This window comes from Carassius auratus, chromosome 25 (genome assembly GCF_003368295.1).
Source record: "Carassius auratus strain Wakin chromosome 25, ASM336829v1, whole genome shotgun sequence".
In the NCBI taxonomy this organism is placed as follows: Eukaryota; Metazoa; Chordata; class Actinopteri; order Cypriniformes; family Cyprinidae; genus Carassius; species Carassius auratus.
The window spans coordinates 5,087,608-5,105,924 of record NC_039267.1 but is presented as its reverse complement, the minus strand read 5'-3'; the positions used below and the strand labels follow the sequence as shown (position 1 = coordinate 5,105,924).

The window sequence follows — 18,317 nt, the reverse complement described above, 5'->3', positions numbered from 1 at the left end:
CCCCGTCAGACTGGTCGTGGCGGAGGTGTTGCAACAATATGTAGTGATATTCTCAATGTTACCCAGAAAACAGGATACAGGTTTAACTCTTTTGAAATACTTCTGCTAAATGTTACTCTGTCAGACATGCAAAAGAAATCTAATGTATCTCTTGCTCTGGCTACTGTGTATAGACCACCAGGGCCGTATAATTCCTAAAAGAATTTGCAGATTTCCTCTCAGACCTTCTAGTTACAGTTGATAAGGCGCTAATCATGGGAGATTTTAATATTCACATTGATAATGCAAATGATGCATTAGGACTTGCGTTTACTGACCTAATAAACTCCTTTGGAGTCAAGCAAAATGTCACCGGGCCCACTCATCGTTTTAATCATACACTAGATTTAATTATATCGCATGGAATCGATCTTACTGCTATAGATATTGTACCTCAAAGTGATGATATTACAGGCCATTTCCTTGTATTGTGCAGGCTGCGTATAACTGATATTAACTATATGTCTCAACGATACTGTCTGGGCAGAACTATTGTTCCAGCCACCAAAGAAAGATTTGCAAATAACCTGCCTGATCTATCTCAACTGCTATTTGTACCCAAAAATACACATGAATTAGACGAAATTACTGACAACATGGGCACTATTTTCTCTAATACATTAGAAGCTGTTGCCCCCATCAAATTGAAAAAGGTTAGAGATAAACGTACTGTACCATGGTATAACAGTAATACTCACTCTCTCAAGAAAGTAACTCGTAGTCTTGAAAGCAAATGGAGAAAAACTAACTTAGAAGTTTTTATAATTGCATGGAAAAACAGTATGTACAGCTATAGACAGGCTCTAAAAACTGCTAGGGCAGAGCATATACACAAACTCATTGAAAATAACCAAAACAATCCAAGGTTTTTATTTAGCACAGTGGCTAAGTTAACAAATTACCAGACGCCACCTGATTCAAATATTCCACCAACGTTAAATAGTAATGACTTTATGAATTTCTTCACTGATAAAATAGATAACATTAGAAATACAACAGCGAATGTAGATTCTACAGCGTCTAACACTTCAGTTTCATCCATCGCACCCAAAGATAACCTGCAGTGCTTTACAAATATAGGACAGGAAGAGCTAAATAAACTTATCACTGTATCTAAAGCAACAAAATGTTTATTAGATCCTGTACCCATTAAATTACTGAAAGAGCTGTTACCTGTAGCAGAAGAACCGCTTCTCAATATCATTAACTCGTCGTTATCTTTAGGTCACGTCCCAAAACCATTCAAGCTGACCCATCAAGCCTCTTATTAAGAAACCAAAACTAGATCCTAGTGTATTGGCAAATTATAGGCCTATTTCAAATCTTCCATTTATATCTAAAATTTTAGAAAAAGTTGTGTCTGCTCAATTGAGCACCTTCCTGCATGGAAATGATCTGTATGAAGAATTTCAGTCAGGTTTTAGGCCCCACCATAGCACAGAAACTGCACTTGTTAAAATTACAAATGACCTGCTCCTTGCGTCAGATCAAGGCTGCATCTCATTTCTAGTCTTACTTGATCTTAGTGCTGCGTTCGATCATGACATACTCATAGATCGATTACAAAACTATACAGGTATTCAAGGGCAGGCTCTAAGATGGTTTAGATCCTACCTGTCCGATCGCTACCATTTTGTTTACTTAAATGGGGTGTCATCTCATTTATCATCAGTAAAATATGGAGTGCCACAAGGATCCGTCCTAGGTCCCCTTCTATTTTCAATATACATGTTGCCCCTTGGTAATATTATTAGAAAATACGGAATTAGCTTCCACTGTTATGCTGATGATACTCAGCTATATATCTCAACGAGACCAGATGAAACTTCCCAATTATCTAAGCTAACAGAGTGTGTTAAAAATTGGATGACAAATAATTTTCTCCAATTAAATTCGGATAAGACAGAGATATTAATTATTGGACCAAAAAACACTACACAGAATCTTGTAGATTACAATCTGCAACTAGACGGATGTACTGTTACTTCCTCTACAGTCAGAAATCTGGGTGTTATATTAGACAGCAACTTGTCTTTTGAAAATCATATTTCCAATGTTTCAAAAACTGCATTCTTCCATCTTAGAAACATTGTCAAGCTATGAAACATGTTATCTGTTTCTGATGCAGAAAAGCTAGTTCATGCATTCATGACCTCTAGACTGGACTATTGTAATGCACTTCTAGGTGGTTGTCCTGCTTCGTCAATAAACAAGCTACAGGTAGTCCAAAATGCAGCAGCTAGAGTCCTTACGAGGTGAAGAAAATATGATCATATTACCCCAATTTTACAGTCTCTGCACTGGCTACCTATTAAGTTCCGTATTAGTTACAAATTATCATTACTTACCTATAAGGCCATAAATGGTTTAGCTCCTGCGTACCTAACTAGCCTTCTACCACGCTGCAACCCATCACGCACCCTAAGGTCACAAAAAGCTGGACTTTTGGTAGTTCCTAGGATAGCAAAGTCCACTAAAGGAGGTAGAGCTTTCTCACATTTGGCTCCCAAACTCTGGAATAGCCTTCTCCTGATAATGTTCGGGGTTCAGACACTCTCTCTCTGTTTAAATCTAGATTAAAAACACATCTCTTTCGCCAAGCATACGAATAATGTATATTTTAAATTGTGAGTGTAGTTGCATCTGATCAAATGTGCATTTTTATTCATTAGCTTGGGTTAAACTAATTTTACTTTGTTGGATCAGCAGCTATGCTAATGATGTCTCTATTTTGTTTCTATGTTTTGCCACGGCCCGTGGTAACTAGGATTTACACAAGCTCCAGTCTGGATCCAAAACACCTGAGAAGAGATTGATGCTGACCCTCAGAGGACCCCAGATGATGCTAACCTTGAATCAACAAACAGAACTAACAATTATTGCTAAATGTGTGACTGCATCATATAATAACTATTAATTACTAATATTGATAGTTCATCGTCTAGCTGACTACGTCTTGTATTATTATTATTTTTTTATTTTTTCTAAAATCCTGTCAAACGTGCACAAACTACTAGCTACTACTAAATATTGTAGAAACATAATTTTCTGTAAAGTTGCTTTGTAACGATTTGTATTGTAAAAACCGCTATACAAATAAACTTGAATTGAATTGAATTCACAGCTTTATTACCAGTTTAAAAGAGCGTGACGTGTCCAGACGCGACGCTTTGCATTTGCCCGTGCAATGTCATCGCTTCGGGAATCGAATAGTAAAATAGCTTCAAAAGTAACAGGAAAGAAGTTTGTATTCATATTTAAAAAGCAAACACTGTAGAAACCTTTTTATGTTTCAAATAAAGGATCTCATATGGGTGTATCTTCTTAATTCTGCCGATGGTTAGATTACTGATATAAAACTTACAATTTCAGTTTCAACTAACTAGAAATTAACTTTTTTTTCTGCTTAGTAGCGATCGTGGCTTTCTCTTCCACTTGATTTGTGTATATATTATATTTAAAGTAACAACGAAATACATGATCATATTATTTATTATTAATAATGTGACAATATCTGTAGTTACTTTTGGTGGAGGGAAATGCTGCATACCCAGCTAGAAGTGGTAGCCTATTCTGGAACTTTCTTTGAATTTATTTATTTATTTTTTATTCCCAATACGTGCACGTTTATGTTTTTATGCTTATTTCCTAAATAAGCCGAAGATTCTTTACATTGACTGAATCAGACCACTAGATGCCACTACATGCATTCAGTTTAGAGCAGCATGGATTACATCAGCATGGTCTGTCACTTAAAAACATTACAACAAATTGTTGGCGGGCCACAATAATAATACCATATATTCATCATATAATGCTCTTTAGAAAATACACAGACCCTATTTTTATAAACCATAAAAGTACTTCTAAGTACTTTTTTGTGAATGTTTTGTGAAGTGCTCTATACTATACTAACATGAACATCAGTAAACCACAAATTGTAAAATTTTCAGTGTGGATTTCTTGGATGCTCTAAGACTATAAAAAGCATATAACGTACTACATAAGCAAAAATACAAGAATTTTAGTAGGCCTATATCATCGGCGTATGTTTGCTTTTGACATTTGTTGGGACATAACCCCTAGACTGGAAGACTGTGTATCTTATACCGCCCAACTTTTTCTGTCCGTATGCTTTAGGGAGCTAATAAAAGCCATAGTTTCTCTTTCCGTTTGCTCGGATTTGTCAAACACCTTAAAAAAAAACTTCAAACTCATCGATGCAACGTTGTTAAATCCTGAAGTGAACTTCTATATTAACTGTTTTGGACTGCTGTCTTGAATTGAAAAAAAGCACAGTTTTATACATAAAACGTGTTAGGTATCAATAGTAAGCTATGTCATTTCAGATGCTTCAAAAATTACAAAAACATCCAACTATTTAAATGTTTGATCAAAACTATTGCTAGGGACAGTTTGGCACTCGCTGTATATTGGTAGGAACACGTCCCTGATGTCAAGAACACACACACACACACACACACACACACACACACATATATATATATAATTTTCTAAATACTGTTAATTGAAAGGATTATTGTGGAGAGAGGGAAACTAAATTAGCCTAGCTATAGTTACAGTGTTTATTATAAAGCCTATTTCTGAAAGAAACAATAAAACACAACTTAGCCAATGTATTTTTCTCTTTAAAAACACTAGTAGTCCTACTGTTCTTGCCGGACTGATAATCATTTACAATTGCATGGTTGTACTGTAAATTTTAAATTTAAATTAAATGTATGCATTTAGCAGTTGCGACTCACAGTGCATTCAGGCTATTAATTTTTACATATCATGTGTTCCCGGGGAATTGAACCCCCATCCTTGCGCTTTGTATGCAGTGCTCTACCAATTTAGCTACAGGAACACTATATAATATATAAATATAATGCCCAACACAATAGTAAATGTATTGTTGTGATTCAACTAAAATACCATGGTAAAATTATGGTTACTATAGTAAAACCAAGTGTCAGAAAAAAAATTTGAACTGTGGAATATGTGTAATCTCATTACAAGAATGAACATTATGGTTATGTCCATTCCTAATTTAGCTTGTAATATACAGAGTGTTAATGATGGGCACACATACTGGTAAAAAACAATTAATAAAAATAAAGCACAGTAAGTCGCTTTTGATAAAAAGCATCTGCTAAATGCATAAATGTAATTAATGGAAAAGTCGTGTATGAATTCACTTTATTAATATTTCAACTTTTATTTTTTATATTACAATTATAATCATACAATGCTACAATAATCAAATAATCTTCCTCGTCTGGTACAAAGGAGAAAAAGAAAAATATATTTGCAAAGTACTGTTATAATGACAAAAGTATCTTTGCAAAACAGTCTGTTGAGATCCTACAACAAAACTAAAACAATATTAACATGTTGTATATGTTTAAAATAAGCATATACACAGCACCTGTATACTGTACTTAATCTGAAATCCTACCTGTTAAAACAACTGTTGGAAATGGCAGCACATTGAGAAAATTAAAAAAATATATATGTCATGTTATCAGGCAATAAAGCAATAAAGACATGTTCTCTGCAGACAAATTTAGTCATTGTGTCGAATACCAAGTTTTGTAACAAGTCAAACAAGTTTAAGTTTACACTGTTCTATTCAGATGGTCCTGTGTCAACACTACTATTGTTGCCTCCTAATTCATGACCTATGTTTTTACTTTCCTCATTTTTAGTTGCTTGTAAATACTCATTTATAATCTCAATTAATCTTTGGTTTTAAGTCCAAATTGTTTTGAGTACTAAAAGAAAGAAGAGCTGCTATTGTCACTGCTTTGGTTGTCACTATACGCTGCCAAGAATAATCTAATCCTACAAGGCATATATCCAACATGGAGAACAGACAGAAGACACACATATGAAAATGTTAGACCCAACCAAACTGAACTGAAAGGACATAGCTTATAAAGACAGGCTAACAAGGAGACACACCTGGGAACTAATCAACGATTAAGGACAGACAGAAACTGGGACAGAGGGCAAAAAACACACAGACACGTCCATAGTTCTGACATTGGTAAGGTTGTAGAACTCAAAAAAAAAAACAATTCTACAAATTTAAGACACAAAACATTTAAATGATGACTGCACAAAACTTTTGTATGAATCTACAGTAAAATATTGAAGAAAAAAAATAGCTTCGTAGAATTGACATTAATTTCAAGATGCTGCATCCATGTTTTCTTCAGATGCTGTAAAATAATTTATTGATTGATTTAAAATAAAATTAAATCATTTTATTTTTCCAGAATTGTAAACAAATGGCATTATCAAAAGTTAACGATATACTCACTACAAGCAGAAGAATAATCATTCTTAATGGAAGCTATAACTTGAAAGAAAATGAAAAAAACAGAAGTATTAATGCCAATTAAAAAAATGTATATGTAAAGTCACTGAATGATTTATCATTCACTTCAGTTCTTGTATTACCTGCTCGTCTCCTTCTGCATTTATATATGATGAGTCCAGTCCCAAACACCAAAACGAGAGCCAAAACTATCAGCACTGACGGAATCAATGATTTAAACGGTTCACTATGGTCAAATTCTGAAACAAAGATGTTAAAAAGGTCACAAACAAATTAGAAACTCGGGGATAATGGGATATTTTATCATTTTAAATCATTACCTAAATCAATGTCCAGTTTGTTGTCCAGGCTGAGGTGTGTGACAGAGCAGGTGTATGTGTGTGTGTCTGCTCTGCTGATCTCCAGACTCTTCCTCATCTGGTACGTCCCGTCACCGTTGGGCAGCAGATCTCCTCCAGTGATCTCATGATCAGATACAGGCTGCCCGTCTCTGAACAGAGTCAGGTTGATGTGGCGAGGGTAAAATCCTGTTGCCAAACAACTCACACGAGACCCTCCATCTAACTTTGCTTTCTGGATTAATTTAAATCTGGGTTTTACTATACAGGGAAGGGGCAGAAAGCAGGAGATACAGTAAATGCAATTAAGGCAGTAAATCAGATCATTTTACACATTGCAGACAAAGCATATTTAGTCTTTGCTCTGATAAACCCATTTTTTATGTCCTAAATATTTTAGGTCTGTCAATTAAAAACCTTATTTTCTTAATTTTCTGCTAGATTGGAATACATACCTTTCCTGTTGACTTGATTTCCTCTCTTCTTGAGGTAATTTTTCAGTGTGTTTATGCAAGCTGGGTAGTACACATTCTCATGAAAGAACTTGGACAGTTCCAGATAAGGTTCGAGCTCCTGCTGTGTGACATACGAAGTTCCTTGATAATAAAATTTGCCATCAAGATAACGGAGTTCATCTGTGGTGAGGCCCTTGGAAGCACTCCTGGTCATCATTTGTCCTGGCTTGTCATTGTTTAACAGTTCACACAGAACCATCTTTTGATGAACCTGAAGACCTGAATGGACATAACGTATAAGATTCCCCAAAGAAAGTTAGTAGCAATTAATTTCAACGACAGTAGCTTGGCTAGCAAGTTGTATAACGGCTGTTGTAGTAACTAAATACTCCATTATTACTGGTAGCCTACATTTATTAAGTTAAAATTTCCAATACAGGTATTACTGTATTGGAAACAAAACTTGTGAGGTTACCAACCCACTCATAACAAGCCTGTGTTCATCACATAAGTGGTTTTAGTTTTTTTCAAATTATATTTCAGACCTTCTTTACTTACTGCCAGTAAGGTTACCCCCGTCCATCACAATCCACCTCTCCACAAAATCATCATACATATTTTTACTAACGGTGTGGAGATGTTGTGGGTCAATCACATTATCTTCATCCGTAGTATTTCCTCTTGGAACATATGTCCATGTCTTTGAATTAAAGAGTCCTAATACAACATCATCCAACATAAGCGTGTAACTATATTCAGGAAATAATGTGTTTCCTTTAATGTATGTTGCATGCAAACTCAGAGAATGTGAACCTGTGAAAAAAAAAAAAGTATTTTATTATAGTTGTGAAATCAGCAAGCGCACTTCACTTAGTGATTTAAATATTGTGTAAATATGAGATTGAATTAAAAAACATGATAGATATTGTAAAGAAAAAGTCCATGTAATATGGACTAAAAAAATAAACGATAGGCCTATCGTTCACATGACGTATTCATCTCGACAAATGTTTTAAAATACATTACGAGCTAACCTTTAGAGTATCCTTATTTTAAATCTTACCCTTCGAAGTAACTGCTGGAACGAACAGCACAAGCAGGATAAGAGTTATAGCCATATCCTGATATTTAACCTACCATTTTCTAATAGAAACCTTAAGCGAAACTACACCATCTGTCTCGACTGGTTGTCTATTTAGACCTGCAAAATAGCTCCTCCCTTCTCGGAACTAACCTTGAAAAGAGGGTAGGCGTGGCCTAATGCCTTGTAACCAAAACCATAGAGAACCCAAATGTTCCTGGTTCTTGAGTCTCAGGTAGGAATTGTTTGAGTGAATAATCAGCGTTCCCTCCACTCTCATGGCTACCATGTCTGCCCACTGCTCGGGGTGTGTGTTCACGGCGTTTGTGTGCGTGAAAATGGGATAATTCATTGATACTTTCTGCACCATTAGGCCTGTGTCTAATGGCCCAAGCAAATAATATTTTTTTCAAACGAAACGAAAAGTCACTTTCACACACAAACTCATAAGCAAAAATCAAATATTGCTACCCTTTCGGTCTGTGGTTGTAAAAAAAAAAAATTATTAAAGGGATACACCCAGTCTGCACATTTATATATTTAAATAGGAAAGAGGAAACTTGTTGGGCTACTCCTGCTGTGGTGGCAGAAGTTGATGTGTTCCAGTAGATTTTGTTTGTTTGTTTGATGTTTTGGCTTTGTCCCATCCTTAAGCTTTACTGTATTTGTTTCGTTACAGTTTTTCTCAGTCACTTTGGTGCATTTCTCAAATCAGAAATGAAATTCTCAAAACTACTTGTACAACCTCCACATCATCTAGTCATTTATACACATCATAAAACAAGTTTCTCATTCTTTTGTACATTCATGCAATTGATTACACACATTTATCTGCAGTTTCCTACATAATCACTCGTATATCTCTGACTGTGATGTTATCCAAAACAGAGGCTTATTAAATTCAGGGAATCACAGCTCATCTTTAAATAATTTTATTTATAAGAAAATATCATGATAAAAATTGAGAGACAAACTATGAAACATAAACATTTTTAAAATGATTATTATACAAATAACAATTTTATCAATACACTATATGTAATGGCTCTGTGTATTAGAGTTGTTCAGTTATGACATCAAATTGTTGGTCAAACCAAAAAATAGAATTAATCAAGACTCCTCTGGACTTTTAACAGGTATTGTTTTATGAATAAAAATAAAATAATAAAAATGATTACAACATTGCTTTTAATAATTATTACAATATAAATTACAAGAATGACCTTAATTAAGAAAACTGACTTTTTTATGATTTTAAGTTTGAAGGATACAATATGTCACACTATAAAAATACATACAAATAAATTAATAAAAAAATAGTAGGCTAGTTAGTGTATTATTGTCTCAAAATATCTACATGTGAAACTTTTTTTCAACTTTCTATTTAGGTCAGCAAAAAAAAAAAAAAAAAAAAAATCTAATTGATATTGACTGACAAGAATTGAAGACATAATTATAGTGGGAACTGTAGTAATGTACATTTACTGATTGAATATGCCAAATTAGGAAAGGAGTGAACAAGATTTACTGAAAAAGAAAAGGAAGAAAAAGAAACCATTATGACACTTTGCCAGAACATATTTTTGTCTGCTGTATAAAAAATGTTTCATGACATTGACATAAATGTTGTGTCCACAAATGAAATATAATATTTAATGAGTGTACAATGATGACAAAATCCTAAACTTACTATAATTCACCTAATTTTATTCAGTGCTCTATATTAAACTAAACTACCAAAAGCAATATTAACCATATTTAATAGAAAGGAAGATTGTTTGTTTAAAATCATTAACGTTCATTATTTGTATGTATACTCATATATCAGTTCTTGTCATTCCTGCACATCAACACATCCAGAGCCACATCAACATCAGAGCTAAAACTGTCAGAACCAATCAACCACAGACTGAGAGATTGACCTGAGTACGATTATGTCTTGATTATGTTGTATGACCTTATCATTACCTCAGGTGATGTCCAGTTTGTTGTCCAGACAAAGGTGTGTTAAACTTTAGCTTTGTTTTTTTTAATGACTTCAGCTCCTTATTTTATAAATTAATGTTTCTTTATTATATACAACCGATAATTTGCTATTAAAGATCTGAACATCTAGTGTTAAATGGTTCACAGTTCATCAGGAAATCACTCAACAATTAAGCTTATGAGTTTAAATTATGTGAAATACATTTCCACAAAGGCCCAGAATGCACAGGGGACCTGAGGGACATAAATTCACCCCCCGCACTTTTTCAGTCAATTGTGTTCACGTAGACATTTTCAAGGGCAACTGTGAATGAAATGAGATTTAAATTCAAAAAGACAACAGTGTTAAGTACTCTAATACATGTTTCATATACTCAAAGCCGGAGGGTGCTCTCACGCAGAATGTCCCAAACTTTTCTGAACATTACAATAAATTTTAACAATTAAGTACACATACACAAGAAATAAGAGCAATCTCGATCTTTAAGACACTATGTAAGAGAAAAAAAAAAGAAAATTAGAAAAAAGAAAAAAAAACATACATATGCACAACTAAACAATAATTATGATCTGTTTTCCTTTGAATAGAATCAAGGACTACAGTGAGGGAAAAGAGAGTGATTAACATTTCTTTGAACAAAAAAAAAGGAACTAATATCAGACCAAAATCTAAAAGACAAATCACAATTACAAAACAAAAGAGACAAGTCTTACTCATTTGCTGTACAGAAAATACAACAAATTGTCAATGAATTCAATAATTTCAACTGAAGTTTTTAGAATTGGTGATTTAAACAACACTTTTATGGTCTGTGTTAAAATTTCAGAATAGCAATTGAAATATTCATATATTTAAAGTGCAGAAAGGCGCTTTCAAATTGACAGATTGTGTTAAATTAAAAAGATTTGTGCAGACCACAACATAAAAACTAACCATTTTGAACTCTTTGACATTTGAATCCTCACATTTTACTCTTGACATCTGATATCTTTATTATCTTTCATCATAAAGATCTGTCAGAGCTCATTTTTTCATGGTTTGAAAATGTTGATCCATGTAGCTTCAAGTTATTATATTTAATTTGATTATTTTGCTGTTTCTTGTTCTGCAGATGCTGAAAAAAAGTTTAATCAATGATCTGAATATGCAAAAAGATAATAAAAATCATTCAATTAATATACTTAGAAAAAAAAAGTTTAAACAATGTACTTACTAGAAGCAGCAAAATAAACATTTTGGGTTGAATCTACAAAAATCAAAAAGCGTGTTATTCATAAAAATCAAGTATTTTAGACTAATTTTCATTGATTTTCATTTTTTGTCCTACCTTGATTTCTCGTCTTGCATATGATGACTCCAATCCCAAACACCAAAACCAGAGCCAAAACTATCAGCACTAAGAAAATCGTCGATTTAAACGATTCAACTGGTTCCGATTCTGAAAAAAAGTTCACAAAATGTTTAGAAACACAGTTCTGTAACAATGTTTTCACACCTCTTTACTGCAGTTGAAGCTCCAGACACCAACACCAGAGCCAAAACAGTCAGAACTGAAGGAATCACTGATTTAAATGGTTCCCCGTGTTCAAGCTCTGCAACATCAGCCACAGACTGAGAGATTGACTTCAATTGTGTTTGTTTTAATTGTTAGATTGTGTGTTCTGTAAGAGCTTATTACCCAAAGTGACGTCCAGTTTGTTGTCCAGACTGAGGTGTGTGACAGAGCAGGTGTATGTGTGTTTGTCTTCAGCTCTGATCTCCAGACTCTTCCTCATCTGGTACGTCCCGTCATCATTGGGCAGCAGATCTCCTCCAGTGATCTCATGATCAGATACAGGCTGCCCGTCTCTGAACAGAGTCAGGTTGATGTGACGAGGGTAAAATCCTGTTGCCAAACAACTCACACGAGACCCTCCAGAATCTGATTTTGCTTTCTGGAGGAGTCTGGCTCTGGGCTTTACTACAGAAAGAAAGAAGCAGAGAAAATTAGTGATAAGGGAATTATACCTAAAAAAAAAAAAAGTATGGCTATTGATGGCAGTTTGTGTTATACCTTTTCTGCTTAGTTGAGTTTCTCTCTTTTTAAGGTAATTCTTCAGTGTTTTTATGCAGGCAGGGTAATACACCTTCTCATGAAGCTGCTTGGACAATTCTAATTTGTGGTTTACTTCTGACTGTGTGTAATTTGAAAATACCTGATATGTGAAATTGCCATCGAAAAAAACGCTCATCAAACGCTGAGCCTCTGTAAGCAGTTTTGCTTATTATATGTCTATGTTTATTGTCACTCTGTTCACAAAGACCCATCACCTGATGAACTTCATAACCTGTTAAGAAATAAACACAACACATTTGGCCACAGCTCTTTGAGGTTTATCTTTCAGCTAGCTCCCATCAGGGGTCACCACAGAATAATAATCCGCACAACCAATGTGGCACTTTTTGAAAGGAAAAGTGAAAGTGAGAATTTTCTTTTGATTATGAGACTCATTAGTTGATGTGGTTAGTTAGTTAATCAATCCTGTCGATAGATAATAATGTCTAATATAATTAATTGTTTAAATAGTGGGTGGAGATATTGAATTGAATTGAGATATTGAATTGAATCACAATGAAGTAGGCCTGTGAGACAAAACTTGTTTTTTCTCCATGTGCAAAATAAAACAAATACATTGTTTATTTTGAGTGTGAATCAGATGAATTATTTCATCACATCTATTGTAAACTAACAGTGTACATGTTACAAAACCAAATGCTTTTTTACTTAACATCATTTTCTTAATGTTTTTACATATCTTTCAAACATAAAGATCACACACAATCATGCAGTGACCTAAAGTATTCATGCAATATCTGATCACTTTAGCCAACTGAACTTACTTTTACTTTCTGTGCTGTTGACAGGTCTCAGGCGATGTGATCTTTCTAGAAAATGAACAAGTAGATTCTCACTTACAATCTTGAGGTAATTTGGAGCTATGACATCATCTTCATTTGTATCATTCCCTCTTGCAACATAGATCTTTGTTACTGAAATATAATATCCTACAGTAATGTCATCCAACATAAGTGAAGCACAAAATGCTCCTTCTCCTGTAATGTATGTTGCAAGCCCCATCAAAGTATGAGAACCTGAAACAGCAGATAAAGCATGTCAATTAGTGTGAGGTTCAATAGTGACAGTGGATACTAGTAGGGGCTTTATTTTAATGTAATTTTGGAATAATGACAACACTTTACAATAAAATATAAGACATCAATGATAATTTTTATTTAAACAATCAATCTTTCAATACTGCTGGAACTAAACTACAAATGTCCTGTATGGGACATCCGTTATTAAAACTACAAATAATCGGTACTTTCTCAAATAATTTGAGCTCAAATTTGAGCTTTCTTTTTATTTTTTTAAAGCTAATAAAAAGTTAAGATGTTTCCTCGCTCCTCTGTCCTAAAGTCCATGACCTGCAAACTGATCGTACAGGTACATAGGCTATTTATTTTTAACTGATTATTAAATCATTTAATTAAGGTTTATAGCCTACTGTCACGAGTACGAACCCCGTGAGTCCCTCCAGAGGCCAGCAGAGGGCACCATCGCCCGAATACTGACACCTACAGGCATCCAAACACTCACTTACACTGATACGCACTACATTACCCAACAGCCCCGTACCTTGGACTGATCACCGGCCAGGTGTTCCATATCAGAGACTGCCATATAAGCCAGACCTTGGCGTCACCTCATTGCGAAGTCTTGTTTCTGCCACGGCTAACATTTCTGAGCGTTATACCCTGTCTTGCTATCCCAGTTGCCAACCCTTGATGATTATCGATCCTAGAACCTTTGCTGCCTACCTTTGAACCCAGATTGTAATACGGACTGTGATACTTGCTGGTTACCCCGACCCACTGCTTGGTATTGACTACGATTCTGATATCTCTACTATACTGTGTTTTGCTGATCCTGACCCTTCGCCTGTACGACTACGAGTGTTCTAATAAAAGCTTGCAAATGGATCCCATGTCGAGTCAGTCATCATTACAGAAGACTTCGCCAGGACAAGATCCAGCAGCCCATGAACATCTCTGCACCAACCTGGCAGCTCAGGCAAGTCAGATCGCTGCTAATCAGCAACAGTTAAATCATCTTACCGCCGTCACGGAGGAATTGGTGAAGGCTATTCAGAATCTCCATAGTCCTGTTGTCACGACACCCGCGCCACAAGCGGCCGCCATTGCACATGCGGTTCCCACGCCCTCTCAGATTAACCCACGACTGGCTTTTCCTGAGAGATTCGACGGTGACCCTAACAAATGTAAAGGCTTCTTACTACAATGTTCGCTGTTTGTGGAACAACAACCCATGCTCTATTCCACTAACAACAGTAAGGTTGCCTTTGTTTGCTCGTTGTTAACCGGAAGGGCTCTTGACTGGATTACCGCTGTATGGCGCACGGATGGATCATCCTTCTCCTCCTTCAATGATTTCCTCACACGCTTCCGTGAGGTTTTCGATCATCCCAAGGAGGGAAAGAGTGCTGGCGAACGCTTGCTAGAGCTCTCTCAGGGGAGATCTTCAGCTGCTGAGTATGCTATGAACTTCCGCACATTGGCAGCACAAACGACCTGGGTGAGTGACACCTTAAAAGTTCTGTTTCGAAAGGGTTTAAGTCATGAATTACAAACTGAACTAGCATGTCGAGATGAGGGGAGAAGTTTGAACGATTTCATCGAGTTGACGATAGCAATTGACAATCTGCAGCGTTCACGTAAACCTCGCTCTCATGTCAGTACTGTCATTAAAGCAGCTCAGTCTGTCGAGGACTCTGAACCCATGCAAGTTAATACCTATCATCTCTCATCTGAGGAGAGGAATCGCCGCTTGGCAAATCGTCTATGTCTGTATTGCGGATCCCCTGGTCATCAACGAGTCAACTGTCCTTCACGTCCTTCATCTGTCTCATCCAAATTGGTGAGTGAATCCTTACACTCTCTCCATCCAGTAAACAGTGTGTTTGTACCCCTGAAGCTGACCATTAACAACGTTCAAGTGACCACATTCGCTTTACTGGACTCTGGAGCGGCTGGGAATTTCATGTCAGCTGAGTTTGCAAGAACAAACAACGTATCATTAATACCCTGTGCTAACTCTCTGTCTGTAGCTACCATAGATGGTCGTCCACTGGGAACTGGTATCATCACTCACCTTACACAAAGTCTATCCGTCACAGCCGGTTTACTGCACCAGGAGGTCATTCAGTTCTACGTTCTGCCCACGTCTAATACACCCATAATTCTGGGACTACCATGGCTGAGACTGCACGATCCGCTAGTATCATGGAGGGAAGGTCAGATATTAAAGTGGAGTACTAAATGTCAAACAAAATGCCTATCTACCGTTTCTCCTCTTCCAGTGCGCTCGTTGGCGATTAACAAGGAGTCATTCGAGGTTCCCAACCTACCAGCGGAATATCACGACCTCAAGGCAGCTTTCAGCAAAACCCAAGCAAACACCTTACCACCTCATCGACCCCATGACTGTGCTGTTGATCTTCTACCAGGTCACAATCCACCCAAGGGTCGTGTGTTCCCACTGTCACTCCCAGAAACCGAAGCCATGACTAAATACATCAAGGAGGAGTTGGAGAAAGGCTTCATACGTCCTTCCACTTCCCCTGCATCCGCTGGTTTCTTCTTCGTCAAAAAGAAGGACGGCAGTTTAAGACCCTGCATTGATTACCGTGGTCTCAACGAGATCACGGTGAAGTACCGTTATCCCCTTCCTCTGGTTCCAGCTGCATTAGAACAACTTCGCACAGCTCAATACTACACCAAGCTTGACTTACGCTGTGCCTACAACCTGATTCGCATCAGAGAGGGTGACGAGTGGAAGACGGCCTTTTCTACAACCAACGGTCACTATGAATACCGGGTTATGCCGTTTGGACTGGTCAATAGTCCGTCCATCTTCCAGGCGTTCATTAATGATGTCTTCAGGGACATGCTGAACAAGTTTGTTGTGGTCTACATTGACGATATTCTCATCTACTCCAACACCCTACAGGATCATATTCAACACGTCAGAACTGTGCTACAGCGCCTCATCGAACATCAACTGTACGCCAAAGCCGAGAAATGTGAGTTTCACACCACATCCACTACCTTCCTGGGTTATGTCATCAGTCCGGGGGGAGTTGCTATGGACGACAGTAAGGTCTCTGCTGTACTCAGGTGGCCAGAGCCTCAGACTCTCAAGGAGCTACAACGGTTCCTGGGATTCGCCAACTTCTACAGACGCTTTATCAGAAATTTCAGTACAGTCGTCAGTCCTCTCACTTCCATGATCAAAAGAGGTATCCATCGTCTCACCTGGGCCGAAGCCTCCCGTCAAGCCTTTAAGGAATTAAAGGAACGCTTTGTCACCGCTCCTATCCTGCATCACCCTGACCCCTCTCTTCCCTTCTTAGTCGAAGTTGACGCTTCCAATACTGGCATTGGGGCCGTTCTCTCACAACGACCAGGCCCTCAGGAGAGACTTCATCCCTGTGCTTTCTACTCACGCAAGCTCAACCCAGCGGAGAGGAATTATGATGTGGGTGATAGAGAACTGTTAGCCATGAAGGCAGCGTTTGAAGAGTGGAGACATTGGCTCGAAGGGGCTATTCATCCTTTCACCGTCTTTACTGATCATAAAAATCTGGAATACCTACGCTCCGCCAAGAGACTCAACCCACGCCAAGCCAGATGGTCCTTGTTCTTCTCCCGATTCCAGTTCAATGTCACTTATCGCCCAGGTTCCAAGAATACTAAAGCCGATGCTTTGTCACGTATCCATGATGACGACCCTTCCATCTCAGTCCCCGAACGCATATTGCCCTTCCATGTGGTGGTTGCTCCCATCCAGTGGGATATCATGACTCTTATTGAACAACACAATTCACAAGAAGCACCACCAGCCGCCTGTCCACCGGATAAAACCTACGTACCTGCCCCTCACCGTGATCAGGTCCTGAGTCATATTCACTGTCTTCCTGCCTCCGGTCACCCCGGCATCACAGCCACACTCCATCTCCTCAAGAACCGCTTCTGGTGGGAGACCATTAACCCCGACACCATTAAATTCATTCAGAACTGTCAGACGTGTAACATGCACAAAACCCCTCGTCAACTGCCAGCTGGACTCCTTCAACCTCTTCCTATCCCTCAACGACCCTGGTCACACCTTGCCATAGACTTCATCACAGACTTACCCCTATCCCAGGGTAACACGGTCATACTCACGATCATCGATCGATTCTCCAAGGCTTGTCGCCTCATACCTCTACCCAAACTCCCTACTGCTCTTCAGACCGCCGAACTCCTGTGTAATTGGGTGTTCAGGTTTTACGGCATACCTGACGACATCGTTTCGGATAGAGGTCCTCAGTTCACCTCTCGTTTATGGAAGGATTTCTTTCAAGCCCTAGGGGTCAACGTAAGTCTCACGTCTGGCTATCACCCCGAAGCCAATGGTCAAGTGGAACGCCTCAACCAGGAGCTCACTCGGTTCCTTCGCTCCTACTGCAGCTCCCATCAAGAGGACTGGTCTCGTTTTCTCCTATGGGCCGAATATGCTCAGAATTCCCTGATCAAGCCTTCCACTGGAATCACCCCCTTCAAATGCGTTCTAGGGTACCAACCACCCATGTTCCCCTGGTCAGGTGAACCCACCAATGTTCCCGCTGTTACTGATTGGCTTCAACGAAGCGAGGACACATGGAATCAGGCCCATGTACATCTTCAACAAGCTGTACGGCGCCTGAAGGAACAGGCCGACCGTCGTCGACGCCCTGGACACACCTACCAACCGGGTCAATGGGTCTGGCTGTCCACCAGAGACCTTCGGATGAGATTGCCATGCCGAAAGCTAAGTCCTAGGTACGTGGGTCCATTCAAAATCACACAACAAATCACTCCTGTGTCATTCCGCCTTGCTTTGCCTGACACATATCGTATTTCTCCCACTTTCCACATGTCACTGCTCAAGCCCGCTGCTGCCCCTGAGGAGGAGGGTGAGGGGAGGTCCCGT

At 37.9% G+C, this 18,317-nt stretch overlaps 2 protein-coding genes across 2 annotated transcripts; both read right to left on the bottom strand.

Annotated features, from left to right (window-relative positions):
• Positions 1-6,130: 6,130 nt before the first annotated feature.
• LOC113043072 (zinc-alpha-2-glycoprotein-like) lies at positions 6,131-8,359 on the bottom strand. Its single transcript, XM_026202199.1, has 7 exons — positions 8,242-8,359; positions 7,737-7,991; positions 7,179-7,457; positions 6,706-6,984; positions 6,508-6,624; positions 6,368-6,406; positions 6,131-6,266 (listed from the first exon to the last, which is right to left on the bottom strand). The coding sequence occupies exons 1-7, from the start codon at positions 8,294-8,296 to the stop codon at positions 6,235-6,237; spliced, it is 1,056 nt and encodes a 351-aa protein (XP_026057984.1). The 5' UTR covers positions 8,297-8,359; the 3' UTR covers positions 6,131-6,234.
• Positions 8,360-11,547: 3,188 nt separating this feature from the next.
• Positions 11,548-13,313, bottom strand: LOC113042811 (major histocompatibility complex class I-related gene protein-like). The gene is made up of 4 exons (XM_026201809.1): positions 13,203-13,313; positions 12,300-12,420; positions 11,925-12,206; positions 11,548-11,684 (listed from the first exon to the last, which is right to left on the bottom strand). Exons 1-4 carry the CDS (start codon positions 13,311-13,313, stop codon positions 11,548-11,550), a joined length of 651 nt encoding a protein of 216 aa, XP_026057594.1.
• Between the last annotated feature and the right edge of the window lie 5,004 nt (positions 13,314-18,317).

Coding starts and splice junctions, on each gene's coding strand:
- LOC113043072 (XM_026202199.1), bottom strand. CDS start 8,296: ATGGCTATAACTCTTATCCTGCTTGTGCTGTTCGTTCCAGCAGTTACT. Junction 6,985..7,178: donor AAATCAAGTCAACAGGAAAG/GTATGTATTCCA, acceptor TTCCCTGTATAG/TAAAACCCAGATTTAAATTA. Junction 6,267..6,367: donor TGATTATTCTTCTGCTTGTA/GTGAGTATATCG, acceptor ATTATTTTACAG/CATCTGAAGAAAACATGGAT.
- LOC113042811 (XM_026201809.1), bottom strand. CDS start 13,313: ATGTTGGATGACATTACTGTAGGATATTATATTTCAGTAACAAAGATC. Junction 12,421..13,202: donor CTCCAAATTACCTCAAGATT/GTAAGTGAGAAT, acceptor AATTACACACAG/TCAGAAGTAAACCACAAATT. Junction 12,207..12,299: donor AACTCAACTAAGCAGAAAAG/GTATAACACAAA, acceptor TTCTTTCTGTAG/TAAAGCCCAGAGCCAGACTC.